Genomic DNA, 12970 nt, shown 5'->3' on the forward strand with positions numbered 1-12970 from the left:
TTATTAAATGTCTTTTTAGCCACTTTCATGGTACTCAATGTATTTTTTTTTTCTTGTCAAAACACTGATAGGTTTAGATGTTTAAAGGTAAAAATTAGAATATTTGAAGAGCTTGTTAAAATTTATAGGAAAACTGAGGAAATTATATTCTACACTAGTTGCAAAATTAAGCATGTTGGCCAAGTTTGATAACTAAAAATGACAAATGTGGTGGTTCTTTTATACACGTTATGCATATTTATTAATATGTAGTACAAACCATTTTCACTGGAAATTTTGCTGTATCCTTGATCCCATACTATATGTTTCAAACAATTATTGAATCTAATTATGTGTATCCCTACCACTTCCCCGGTTCTCAATGTACTGTATCAAACTGAAAATATTTTTGCCATAAAACTTGATGATTGCATGAAAATAGGTAGCTGGAAACCATCCCTCAATCGCCTTGCTCAATACGTAGTCTAGCCCTGTGCCCATGATGAATGATAAACCACGTATTCTTTTCTTTCTTTAGCCTTTTCCCCTAACAACAATAATGATGGCTGCGGTTTTTTCATCATGTTATCACCCTTTACGGCTTTACGTTAAAGAAAACTTGTTACCACATCTTGATTCTCGTGTTTTAGATCAACCCTGTTTCTTATCTTAGTTAACTTATCTGTAACAAGTTATTTGATTGTTCTTTTCGTTGGAAAGAAGATATTCTTCAGCATTGCAGCATAACTTATTGGTTTTGTCTTCGTTATACCTCACTTCACTTGCTGGCCTAAGGATTTGTCAATTCCAGAATTTCCCTGGAATCAAGTAACTTGTCCGTCTAGTTCTGTTTTGGGGTTCTTATCTACATAAATGACCAGTGTCCTGTATTGTGCTGTAAACTGAGCAGAATAATCATCATCGTTCCTTTCGTGGTCCGTGTGATATGGAGTATTTGGCAGCAATAGAGAAGTCTCTATTTCTTTTGGGTTGTGCATACTTGTCATGGAAGATCATTAGATACATATGGGGCCTCGCGAAAATAAAAAAGGAACCTATAAAAGTTTTGGTATCTGGTGCTGCAGGCATGTTACTTCAATTTCTCTTCCACTCTGATATGTGATGATTATCTATTTGTATCTTGTTAGATTGCTGGTTATTTAATTCAGTTATCAGAATGAGAACCGAGATATCTACTTCATTGTTGGGAAAGAAAATGCCTAAATGACTTTGTTTAGACTTTTGTTTCTGCAGGCCAAATAGGTTATGCTCTGGTTCCATTGATTGCTAGAGGGGCCATGCTAGGTCCTGATCAGCCGGTAATCATACACTTGCTTGATATTGAACCAGCAGTTCTGTCCTTGAAGGCTGTAACCATGGAATTGACTGATGCAGCCTTTCCTCTTGTTAAAGGTCAAAACCTAATAACTAGTGAGCTAAGTTAAATGTAGTTGTATTAACTTGTCCCTAGTAGCGATGCTTTAGTAGCATAAATTTTTCGGTCAACAGGGATTGTTTCTACTACAAAGGCTGCTGAAGCTTGCAAAGGTGTTAAAATAGCAATCATGGTTGGTGGATTCCCACGAAAGGAAGGAATGGAGAGGAAGGATGTAATGTCCAGAAACGTATCGATTTATAAAGGACAGGCTTCGGCTTTAAAGCGGTTCGCTGCCCCAGGCTGCAAGGCAGGTTTTGCAACTGGAGCAAATCTGATTGATTCTTCTTTTGTTTCCTAAAGATTTTTAGCCTGGAACGTGGATGCTTATAAGTATTTGATAGATAAACACCTGAACACAACAGCAAACTTGAGGTTCTGCTGCCCTTATATCAAAGGACTAGCTGTATATTGATTGTTTCTTGTATTTACTACCTGTAGATTAAAATGTATGTTTGCTGCAGAATTGATGTTTATCAGTCCATGCTCGTACCATACAGGTGCTGGTGGTTGCAAATCCAGCCAACACCAATGCACTGATTTTGAAACATTTTGCATCACCTTCGATCCCGGAGAAAAACATCAGCTGCCTCACAAGACTTGATCACAACAGGGCTCTAGGTCAGATTTCAGAGAGGCTAAAAGTCCATGTTGGGGATGTAAAGAACGTGATCATTTGGGGGAATCATTCCTCAACTCAGTATCCAGACGCCAATCACGCGACTGTAAACACTGGCAAGGGGTGGAAGCCTGTGAGAGAAGTTGTGTCTGATGATCAATGGCAAGCTTTCTCTGCATTTCCTCCAAGGAGAAATAATCAATCTTGCTGCATTTCATAAATAATTTGCTATCGTTTTTCTCTTGTATTAAGTTTTCTATACCGGTTGAATGTGTCAGGCTGAATACGGAGTTCATCACGACAGTGCAGCAGCGTGGAGCAGAAATCATTAAAGCCAGAAAGCTGTCCAGTGCGCTATCTGCCGCAAGCGCTGCTTGTGATCAGATCCATGACTGGGTTCTTGGAACTCCAAAGGTTGAATTCACTTGAAGGGTTTCCCTCTTTCATTGTGCAAGAATCTTAATTCCCTCTCATGGCTTTCCTTCAGGGGACTTGGGTATCCATGGGAGTTTGCTCGGATGGATCTTATGGCATCCCACCTGGCCTAATATACTCTTTTCCCGTAACCTCTAAGAAAGGAGAATGGTCAATCGTGCAAGGTTAGTGTGATACAATGATGCTACATTTGTTTTTATGCTTGTGCAGTGCGAGTTATACCTTTGGTTTTATACATCCAATCGTTCTCTACGAAGTTAAAAGTTAGATAGCTACACAATAATAATACTACTAATAATGGTCTGCATGCGGTGCAGGTTTGGAGATTGATGCATTTTCGAAGGCAAAGATGGAAGCAAGTGCAAAAGAATTGATCGAGGAAAAAGAATTGGCATATTCGTGTCTCAATTGAATACTAAAATTTAAGCTGTACTAAATTCATAAACCATCATCAAGTGTTGGAAATGAGATACCTTTCCAATCTATTTGGATAAATGTTTGCCATGTCCAATTATATATTTGCATTCTTTCCATTTCATTGTCGTCATATTTTCGTACTGTATGGGTTGTCTGGAACTAAAAACCCACAAGTTTGATAAAGAAAACTAGTTAAAATATATATATATATATGTATATGTTGAAAACAAGAAAAAGAAAGGGGAGAAAAAAAAAAGATGAAATTGTATTCATTATTAACAACGAGCTCATTTGCTTAAGTGGGTGGGTAGGTAGTTCATTGGGTTTTCTCACATTCAAAAGAAATAAATCAGCCCACTTGATTTGGGCTCTTAGGTTCAAATTCTAGCGAGGACAGACAAAGGCCTGAGCGGTCCAACCCAAAAAACCTGTCGTCCTTGTCTCTTATCCTCGTCACTCGCCTCCTCTGACATCCCCGACATCGCCTCTGTTTTACCCATCACCGGCGCAAAATAAAAGGCCAAAAAAAAAAAAAGGGAAAGAGGAGGACGTAGGGAGGAAACTTCACGATTTCTGCTCGCCACAAGCGTAATCACGTCTGAAGATTTTCATATAGAACTGTAATATCCTTCTTCATAGCTCTCTAATTTTTGTTTATTTTATCTGAAATTTATGAGTATTTAGAATTTTTGTGGTGCTTATTACCTAGGATCTCTTGGGAAACTATTCTGTCCGTTTCTTATATGTATGTTTAACGTTGTGTACATGAGATGAAAATAGCTGGATTTGTCGTTGTTTTTGGAGAATTTTTTCGGTTCTTCTCTGTTCAATTTCAATTTCGTATGGAGGTTGCGACTGGGAGGTTTGCTTACTAACTGTTCGAGTCAAACCCGGGAAAGGAAAAATAAACGCCAACTGTTATGCATGCTTAAGTGTTAAATTTTCCTTTTGTCAATCTGACGCCGGTTACTCGTTTGTTTGTCCTGAGCAAATTCATTTTTGCTTAATGTTGTAAGAATGCAAACTGAGCGCGTAGCTGGTTTTACATGGGGTATGGAGGTGATCATGTCAGCGAACGCCTTGACCTTCTTTCCTCACGACTAAGCTCCCGGATTCATTTCTTTTGGTTTGGAAAGACATGTATCGGTTGGTGTTCCTTTTTCTTTGGGGGGGGTGGGGGGGAGGGGGTGTGGTGGTGAAGGTGGGGGTGGGGGTGGGGAAGGAGATCACAATGTGGATGGCTGAGACAGCTTTGTAAAGCATGACCTGTTGAGACCTATAAGCATGATTACATTTGAGGCGATTGAGATGAAATTGTTTTTAAGATTAAGTAAAAATAATTCTTTGTTTCATGAATAATTTTTATTCGGCTTGTTGGGACAAGAAACAAGAATGGAAATTTACAAAGATAAGAGTGGAAATTTGTAAGTGAAAGCAGGTAAAGCGGACACAGACAAAGACACTTAAAACTGCTATTCATTTCAGTTTCCTGGTTGACAAAGAGTATTAACACTATTAAGTACTAGTTTTCATGTCAAAAAATGTCAACCAAATCCTAGAACCCGTTCTTGTATTTGCGAAGAGTTTGACTCTGACAGTTGTTTCTGTGACAGCTAATTGCCCAGGATTGTGAGATGGTTTTTCTTGATTTGTCAGACTTTGTTTACAGAAATGGATGAAACCATGAAGCAATTTCAGGATGGTCTGATGGAGGTTGAGATTGAAGCTGAAAATTTTTTGTTAGCGCGACACCAAGTAAGTGAGAACTATCTAAGCCTTGAGAAGAATGGATAATTTCCTATTTTCAACCGTCTCTGGTTTGTAAAAATGTAATTGCAGTTAGTTGAAAACGATAGATTGAGGAATGGCAACAGGGAAGCATTGACAGCACTAAGGAAAAGGGCTAGGACAACCAAAACAAGTATCCCTTCTCCTTTTGAGTCAATAATGAGGGAGATTGAATCAAGGCCATTGGTGAAAGAAATTTGTGGAACATGTGGTAACCATGATGGCAAAGAGAATACATGGTTGATGTTTCCAGGAACTGACGTTTTTGCTGGTATACCATTTCATGCTGCTCATGCCATTTTGGATAAAGGTGTGTTACTTTTTCATTTTGTTTAGTGTCTTCATAAAATTGCACTCTGTTTATTTTATTAGAATTCAGATATTCTGTCTGCTCACATAAATTTTGTGCACGTGATGTCCTTATATCAGCAAAACAGAATGTCAATCATTTGATTTCTCGTGAGAATATTTCTTAGTTTATTGCACCATTTAAGAATAATTTACTGTAAAGTGAAAGGGTAAGCTACTGCCATCTCTTTGTTTAATTTGTAATAATATATCCGAGGCTATGTGAATATAAAGGTGGGATCCGCTTGCATGTGTTTATTGCTTCAGGTACGTAATAGAGCAATAGCATATTTGCATGTTTATGTTTATTTTTATTTTTTTTAACAAAAAGGTATTTGCATGGTTTTTTGTGTCATAAGAATTCCAGGTGAATCTTTTTTAGATGCTGAACAATATTGCAGTGGAGTTATTCTTGCATAAGCTAAGGGCAAAACATAATCATAAGCTGCTTAATATGGTCATATCATATGTAATTATCATGTGCAATGGCTTGAAATGGGATTGTTGAAAAGTGGGAACTCGCTATAAGTTTGTTATACTCTATTGACTAGATACTTTGTCTTTTTGCTTGAAGCTGTAGAAAAACAAGGCTTCCACATTACTGTTGCTTTTTATTACAACCATCCTTCATATGCCTTAAATTTCTCCCAGATGTTGTGATTACTGGTATCCCCAGGAAGAAAAGAGAAATGGAAATTTCATGTGGAATGCTGATATCTTGTATTAATGAAATGTAGATCAAGCTGGGTTAGATTTTGAAGCTAAAAAACTTCAAAGTTACATCAAGGAGAAGTCCTTCTGGATTTCTGAAAAAGGAGTTCTTGCTGACAAGATCAGTCCGGGTGTTCTTAGGTCTCTTGTTACTCTAACAGATCAGACAAAGTAAGTTTTGCATGGTTAGACATTCGGTACTTTTTTTCCTTGTATATCTAGGTGAGACACCTGGTTGACATTTCCTCTGTAGTATTCTTCTTTCTCTATCCTATGCATTAACGGGCAAATTATCCCATCCAGGGATCAGGAAAAGGAGTAAATCATCCAAGTCCTCTTTTGTATTGCAAAAACCAAGTTCGGAGACAGAAAGGTTATTAGTGAAATCTCTCTCTCTCTCTCTCTCTCTCTCTCTCTCTCTCTCTCCCCACACACACACTCACTCACTCACGTATTGCCTTTTCTGTGTATCCACTCTTTTGATATCTGTATATCTCTGCTGGGAAATCCACATGCATTATCCCTCAAATCTAGCTGTTGAAAGCCATGAGAAAGCTGGGAGGAGCCTTTTCTTTAAGAGAATTGTAATTTGTCCACTGTGCATGTTCTATATTTTTGGTGAAATTCCATTTTTGGCATTGTGACTTGTGACTCAGCAAGAAACTGTATGCTTCCATGGATGTATATTTGTGTATTCATTCATGTTGGGTAATGTGTAATCAAGCACCACATCATACAGGTTTTGTGAACTTGGAAATCATGGTTAGTCTGTTCACAACTTGTGAACTTGTATCTTTCGCATTCATTTTTCTTATTGTGTATATAATACCTGGCTTCATGAGCATATAGCAGTTACTCCCAAGGTTGGTCTCCTCTTCTCATCATTCAAGTATACTTATTAGATTATTTGTCTGTGTTCTTGTACTTTTCATGGGACTAATTTGTGCTTTTGAGAAGTGAAGGTTCTTTGTACCTTGTTTCTATGAGCTACCAAGCTTTTTCATTAGTGGTCGAGATGACCGTTTTGAGGATCTTGTAGAATTATGCCCAATTGCAAAGTTAAATTGTGTCAATGGATATATACAATACATGATTGTTGGCAAACTAATTGAATAGGTTGCTGTCAGTGGGGTTTTCATTTTGTTTCACCGAGGGCCAATGCCAACCCCAAACTTATTTAGCTGGGAGTTGGATTTCATAGTATTTGTCATGCCATTGACTTTGCTCCTCTGAGTTCATCTTGTGAGGAAAATAAAATGTTCTGTGTAGTTAGTTCCTATAGTCTGGGCATTTGGATTTGTTATTACATGTTCTACAGCTTAATGCAGAAATGTGGTGGTTCTTTTCTGAGTGTTATTTACTGGAAAAATGTGCTTGCTGTTCTGCTAATTGTATGCATGTAGTGCTAGTAGCTTAACAAAATTGGATCTTGTTGTCAAAGTTTTATTTCTTTCTGGTTGGTGCTCCAGTGTTACGAAGGTAAGTATGGATTGATACTCTCCGTAAATTTTATAGGTCCAGGAATATTGGATTACATAAGCCTGGTAAGAATTCTTGGTTTTCCTGTACAATAGACGTAGTATATGTTAATGTGGTAGTTATGTGGTGGCTGTGGGGCCAAATGGAACTTTTATAACTGAAGAAGATGATTAGTGATTTTTCTTCTCTTTGTCCTGGGGAGTTTTCCTTTTCACACCAACTTCAGAGATTGAAGTTGGTATGAAGACATTCAAGCAATGCCGTTAATTCTGCTTGATGTCTTCTCTAACCTCCTCCTTTTTCCCCATCTTTTTTCTCTCCCTCCATTTTGGTCTTGATTCACTGGGAAGAGGTAAAGACTGAATGGCCAATTCGTTAGAAAAATTTTTCAGTGTACGTTCATTTGAATTGGTTCCTGGGAAGAGGTAAACATTGAATGGCCAATTCATTGGAAACCTTTTGGTGTACATTCATTTGAATTGGTTGCTGGATACTGAAATAATCTAGTTGGCCGGGAAAGCATCCTGCTGATGCGAGAAAGTAGACAATCATTTGCTTAATGACGCTATGAACATAGATATGTGCTGTGGAACGGAGATGTCATCCACAATTGCCTTTAGATGCAAATCGAATTCATGGAGTAATAGTTGCTTAAAGTGCCGGAAGGAGATGCTAAACGTACTAAAACTTAGGTAGGGTGGATTGGTTGGCAAAATAACTGAGCGATACAATATGGTTGACTGTAATGAATTTGTTATTTAGATGTTCATGGAATAGTTTCTCTAGAAGCTCTCGCTGGTGTAAATATGCATTTTGTGTGGCACAAAAGTCCTGTATTACATTAGCATATACATATTAGGGTTGATCCCACTGCCTCGTTAAAAGGCTAGAACCCTTGACATGTCAAAGGAGCAATGGCAGTTTGAAAGAAAAATTGATGGGGAGTTCAGGCTAACCTAATTTGGCCCATATATATATTCTTGTGGCTTTGGACGCTGCATTTGCCTGAATTGTAGAAGCCTTTGATGTGACAGATCACGAATTATCCCAGGTTAATGGATTATGCGTATTTGCAAAGTTTTTCTTGAAGGTTTTAACTCGCTACTGTTACGTGAGATCCGTTTAGCCTATATTCAAAATGGTCTTACTGTAAGTTTGCATGTCAATGGTATCTTCCACCTTCAGCGAAGTTCGTTTTGTTTACTTGTAAAGATCTTGAAAGAAAAACCAGTGTTAATTGTTCACTGCTGCTTATTCTTGCTAGTGCGTTCGACCACATTAGGCAAAATTTGTCTGTACAGCTTGAAGTATCTAACTACTTTCGACCCTCCACCTGTTCTTGGTCCTTAATTGCCTGTCTGCTGAAATGTTATGCAGAATTTGCGTGGAGCAAAGTGACGGAGAGGCCCCTTTAAATGTCAGAAAAAGGGGATTGGAGTTTATGCTAACAAGATTAGTTCCAGGGTGTTCTCCAATCTCTCGTCAACATTCAACAAACAATCCAAATCGGTCTGCGAACCAGAACAATTATCTCAATGATGTGCACCCGATGCCTGTAACTTATTCCTTGAAAAACTAAAAGATTTTGACATCTGGCCGTCTACTTGCATTATCATTTTGCTGAATATATTTACATTAAAGGCACAATCAGTTCTTCTACTGATACCTGGAGATTGGTGGGCACTTTTCAGAACTTTTATTTTTTTTGTGCTGCAACACTAAAGAAAAACATTTAAGCACACTCTTGCATGTGCGTGTGCCCATACGCGCGCCATTTAACTCAATTAATCAGAGGATCAACATATGGTCCCATTAGAAATGAACGTTACAAACAACGAGTTACAAAGAGAGAAAATAAAGAAAATTGTCAAGTGGAAAAAGAACAATAATTGTGCCACCAAGACATCTTTAAGTCAAGTCTCGGTGGAGGTGGGAGGTCAAGGGTTTGATCCTTGCCTCTCATCAATCACTATTTGTGGCTTTTCCCTCTCTTTCTTCTTAGATTAGGTTAGAATAGATTATACAAATTGTTATCGTTGCTGGAAAAAAAAAAAAAAGAACAATAATTGTGCATCCAAAAATTCTAAATTTGGGCATCGTACCCTTTTCATTGGTTGAGTATGCGAGATGTTCGCTTGGTTCTCTGCATCTCCTGTTTGAAACTGGCTTCGCCATTCATGATTTTTGGTTCTCTGGTGATGATTTGTATTGCTTGCATTTATTGACGTCATAATCCATGGAATGACTAAACATGTTTCCCTTTGGACCACAGAAGATACGAGACCATCATAATTCTGTGTCTGATGCTATAATCATCCATGCTTTTTCTCATCTCGTGTTATGTGGGATTCAGACGCTTTATTGTTTCTGGCCATTCCTCATCGATCTAAAATTTGAGTAGGTGTTGTTCTAGTGATCAAGCTGGATTGACGTTGTCATGTTGGTGTAACACAATAAATTAGAATCTTAAAAAGTGGACCAATGCCTAAAAGTTTTCTTGTCAGTGCGGCGAACATATCATTTTGACTTGATATTTTTTTTCTGAGTCACGGTACGAGCCAAAGAGGGACCTGCACATGATTTATAATCTAAATCACTGTATTGGGAATGTATTATCACTATCATTTTCTGCATCATTAGACTTGAGATGTTGACAAGCCACAGAAAATAGTTTTGGCGCAGCAGAACTACTCTTGCCCTTGCCCTTGCCTATTATGTAAGTATTCAACATCAAGTATTCAATGATGATAATGCTGCCTGACTTGCATGCATTGCGAATATTATGCTGTTTCCTACAATTTTATATTTTCTGTCTGGCGAAACGGGGGTAGCCACGGTTACCACCTCCAATTTGACTTGTATGTTCTTGCACGATCTTCTTGCCTTTGTTGTCATTTAAGGTGACAAGACCTGTGGAGCCGGGATCCCTTCAAGAAATGGAGGCAATAATACTACTGTTAGGTTAATCATCATGCATGTTCCATTATAGTTGCATGAAATCTTAAAGTGCTGTTTATAAACTCTAAGACGGAGATAACCATCACAAAAATTAATCCCTTAAAAAAGTTACTGGACAGTTTTTTTTTTTTTTGGTTTAAAAAAAAAACAAAGGGAAGTTTAAGCATGTCGCAACTTCTTTTTATCAATAAAAGGAGTTGTTAATCATTTAGATGCGTGACAGACTACATACAATTTGACCTTCAGTATATGCAAGTTAGGTGTCTTTCACATGGACTTCCTTTTGTTTGCCTAATGACATGTTGATGTGGTGGGGCTTCAATACATAAATCAAAGTAAATGTGACTCTAGTAATAGTGTGAAGGAGGGGGGGGTGCAAAATATGAGTTGTTAACCCTTCATCAATAGTGTGATTGAATGCACGTAATACTCAGCTCAATCAGCTATGTTTTGATATGGGCCAACTTTTGGGGGCTTGACTCTGTCAATTAGAACAAATGTTGTTCAAGAATATACCTAACTAGGCAGGTGGGATAATATTATGTCCAAACTGTTGAAGATAAAACGTCTGTGAAAAGAGGCAGAGGAAGGTTGCTTTCAAATAGCGAAGGTTAAAACTCTTTTGAGGTTCGGTTGAGTCTTTTGTTGGCACCTGCGACTGTTTCGTTTTCAACCAAACAGATGGATGACTTTGAGAAAATGCACCAGCTTTTAATCTTAGAAATGGTTTCCCTTATCTCAACTTTCCTTTGCTTTCCCGTACATTCCTTGCTCTAAAAGATAGGAACGATGGTTTACACTGAATTGTTCCCTTTACGCATGACAGACAGAATTCAAAGGAAGTGAAGACCCCCTAGCAAAGATTTTTTGCTCGGATTGTACTTGGCTATCAAAATACTAGATGTTTGATGATGTTAAATCTTCCACTAGAGACAACATCAGCAGAAGTGAAGACCCCCTTGCTAGGATTTTTGCTCGGACTGTCCTAGGCTATTGAAATAGTCGTTTGATGATGTTAAATCATCGACTGAAGACAAGATTAACAGCTGCATCCCATGATTGGGCTTTGGTGGTGCTTTGGTGGTGGGTAGGTGTCATAACTCATAATCCTCTTAGATCATCTAAACTGAATTGTCGGCATCCTAATTAATTTAGACCTTCCAATTCACAAACTACTCGACTGACGAACTTGTGCACTTTATGCCAACCAAATAAAAATAAAGGCACAAGACTAAAACCCCAACTACAATGTTATAGTAATGGTTAGAGCTAGCGGTGTTAAAGAACCTGAGGTTTCAACTCAAAATTCATTGAAAATAATTGGAGGGATTAAGATTTTTACTATTAGTTAACTTAGAGACTTTGGCTGACGATGTGGGATTATATTATTGCATGAAATCTTCTTCTTTTTTTTTCCATGCGGAAAGTTTCTATGCTTAATGATCACATGGGCTAGAAAAAGGGAACTCAGCTGGAAGAGAGAACTAAATACAGGAGAGAATTGACAAGTCATTAAAGGGTAGAAATGCATTGGTGGATGATGAAAATGTCAATTTGTTTAACTACCACCAAAATGTTGATGCATATGTCTCCGATTTTGCCATTCACTCTCTATTCCGAGTACCAACAGACAGCCCTTCAATTTGTAGCATTCGGATTGCTTCTCTTTCTGTGCTGCGTTGTTTTAACCATTTTGCTGATTTTTGACAATTTACACTAACCGGAAGACGTCAAAACCTGGGTCATCTCTGATTTTGAGTTCAATGATATTGCCCCCAAAAAAAACTACTACCATATGTGACTGGTCCCGTGTGTTGTTTAGACAGAAATGAGCTATCCATCCTAACCTCACAATTAATTATACCTTGGCCAGAGCTACAGAGTCAATCAAGCTACCATAGGATTGGTGAACCAAAATTATTGCTGGTACCAGAACCAGTAGTATATTGTGCTTTTGACACGCGGGGGCTGGGTTCTGCAGTGATGTTCCTTTAACAGATCATGATCAAGTATTTTCCTGAATGAATAGTGTCGGCTTTTAAAAATGGGAATAAGAAAAAAGAGTTTTTAAGTATTTACGTGGAAAAAGTTTTAGAGAAGTTTAGTCTAACTAAAAAGGGATAACATTAGAAACCTCCCTTGAGATTTCTCCTAATATCACTTGGCACTCTTGAAGTTTTAAAAATATCACTTACTCTCACTAATAATTATAAAAAAGATTATATTAACTCTCACTTGATACATAATTCACGTATCAAATAAACGGAGCTCAAAAATTTTTTTTAAAAAAAGAAAGAAATGAAAGTCATTTTTTTCTCTTTCCCTTTGCTCCAACATTCTCTGTTACTTATTTTTTGGATGACTACGCAATATTTTATTTATAAATTACAATAAATTAAATATTATTTATCTTTTACTTTTTGCGATAGTGATAGAGTGGGTTATGATTTATTTACTTAATTTGAATTGATTTTTACAGTGAACGGTACAATTTAAAAGTTTGGGCACGAGTTGAGAAGAGGTTGGAAAAGAATATAAAGTTCATAAGAAATTAATTTTGAGCACATGGAGTTACGTTGGTGCAAGTGTATTTCTTTGCAAATATCTTTTTTTATTTTTCAAAATTATATTTTTATGGGCTATAGCATTATAATGTGGTAGTATTACTAGAAATTGTTTTTTAGATAAAGGTTTTTTTTCGAAGCAAACAAAGCGGTTTAGGAATAATTTTTATGTAGCAAGTAAATGGGTAGTTTATGATATTTAAAAATTTTGTTACACAAATAACAAAAATAAGGGAG

At 37.3% G+C, this 12970-nt stretch overlaps 2 protein-coding genes across 4 annotated transcripts; both read left to right on the forward strand.

Annotated features, from left to right (window-relative positions):
* The first annotated feature begins 799 nt into the window (after positions 1 to 799).
* LOC113731758 (malate dehydrogenase, cytoplasmic) lies at positions 800 to 2979 on the forward strand. The gene is made up of 7 exons (XM_027257175.2): positions 800 to 1064; positions 1234 to 1392; positions 1489 to 1664; positions 1915 to 2195; positions 2312 to 2447; positions 2521 to 2632; positions 2786 to 2979. The coding sequence occupies exons 1-7, from the start codon at positions 926 to 928 to the stop codon at positions 2878 to 2880; spliced, it is 1098 nt and encodes a 365-aa protein (XP_027112976.1). The 5' UTR covers positions 800 to 925; the 3' UTR covers positions 2881 to 2979.
* A 237-nt stretch (positions 2980 to 3216) lies between these two features.
* Positions 3217 to 8874, forward strand: LOC113731757 (uncharacterized). 3 transcript variants are annotated; one of them, XM_027257173.2, is made up of 6 exons: positions 3217 to 3505; positions 4542 to 4640; positions 4725 to 4983; positions 5759 to 5903; positions 6036 to 6105; positions 8589 to 8874. In XM_027257173.2, exons 2-5 carry the CDS (start codon positions 4557 to 4559, stop codon positions 6052 to 6054), a joined length of 507 nt encoding a protein of 168 aa, XP_027112974.1. In that variant the 5' UTR covers positions 3217 to 3505; positions 4542 to 4556; the 3' UTR covers positions 6055 to 6105; positions 8589 to 8874. The 3 variants fall into 3 exon arrangements, with proteins under 3 accessions (XP_027112974.1, XP_027112971.1, XP_027112975.1); XM_027257170.2 differs by having other exon boundaries at positions 3357 to 3505; positions 4555 to 4640; XM_027257174.2 differs by lacking the exon at positions 8589 to 8874 and adding an exon at positions 6267 to 6481 and having other exon boundaries at positions 3357 to 3505; positions 4555 to 4640.
* Positions 8875 to 12970: the final 4096 nt, after the last annotated feature.

The sequence above is a fragment of the Coffea arabica genome, chromosome 2e (genome assembly GCF_036785885.1).
Source record: "Coffea arabica cultivar ET-39 chromosome 2e, Coffea Arabica ET-39 HiFi, whole genome shotgun sequence".
NCBI lineage: Eukaryota > Viridiplantae > Streptophyta > Magnoliopsida > Gentianales > Rubiaceae > Coffea > Coffea arabica.

Coding starts and splice junctions, on each gene's coding strand:
- LOC113731758 (XM_027257175.2), top strand. CDS start 926: ATGGAGTATTTGGCAGCAATAGAGAAGTCTCTATTTCTTTTGGGTTGT. Junction 2,196..2,311: donor GTTGTGTCTGATGATCAATG/GCAAGCTTTCTC, acceptor TGAATGTGTCAG/GCTGAATACGGAGTTCATCA. Junction 2,633..2,785: donor AGAATGGTCAATCGTGCAAG/GTTAGTGTGATA, acceptor CATGCGGTGCAG/GTTTGGAGATTGATGCATTT.
- LOC113731757 (XM_027257173.2), top strand. CDS start 4,557: ATGGATGAAACCATGAAGCAATTTCAGGATGGTCTGATGGAGGTTGAG. Junction 4,641..4,724: donor TTTTGTTAGCGCGACACCAA/GTAAGTGAGAAC, acceptor ATGTAATTGCAG/TTAGTTGAAAACGATAGATT. Junction 4,984..5,758: donor TCATGCCATTTTGGATAAAG/GTGTGTTACTTT, acceptor AATGAAATGTAG/ATCAAGCTGGGTTAGATTTT.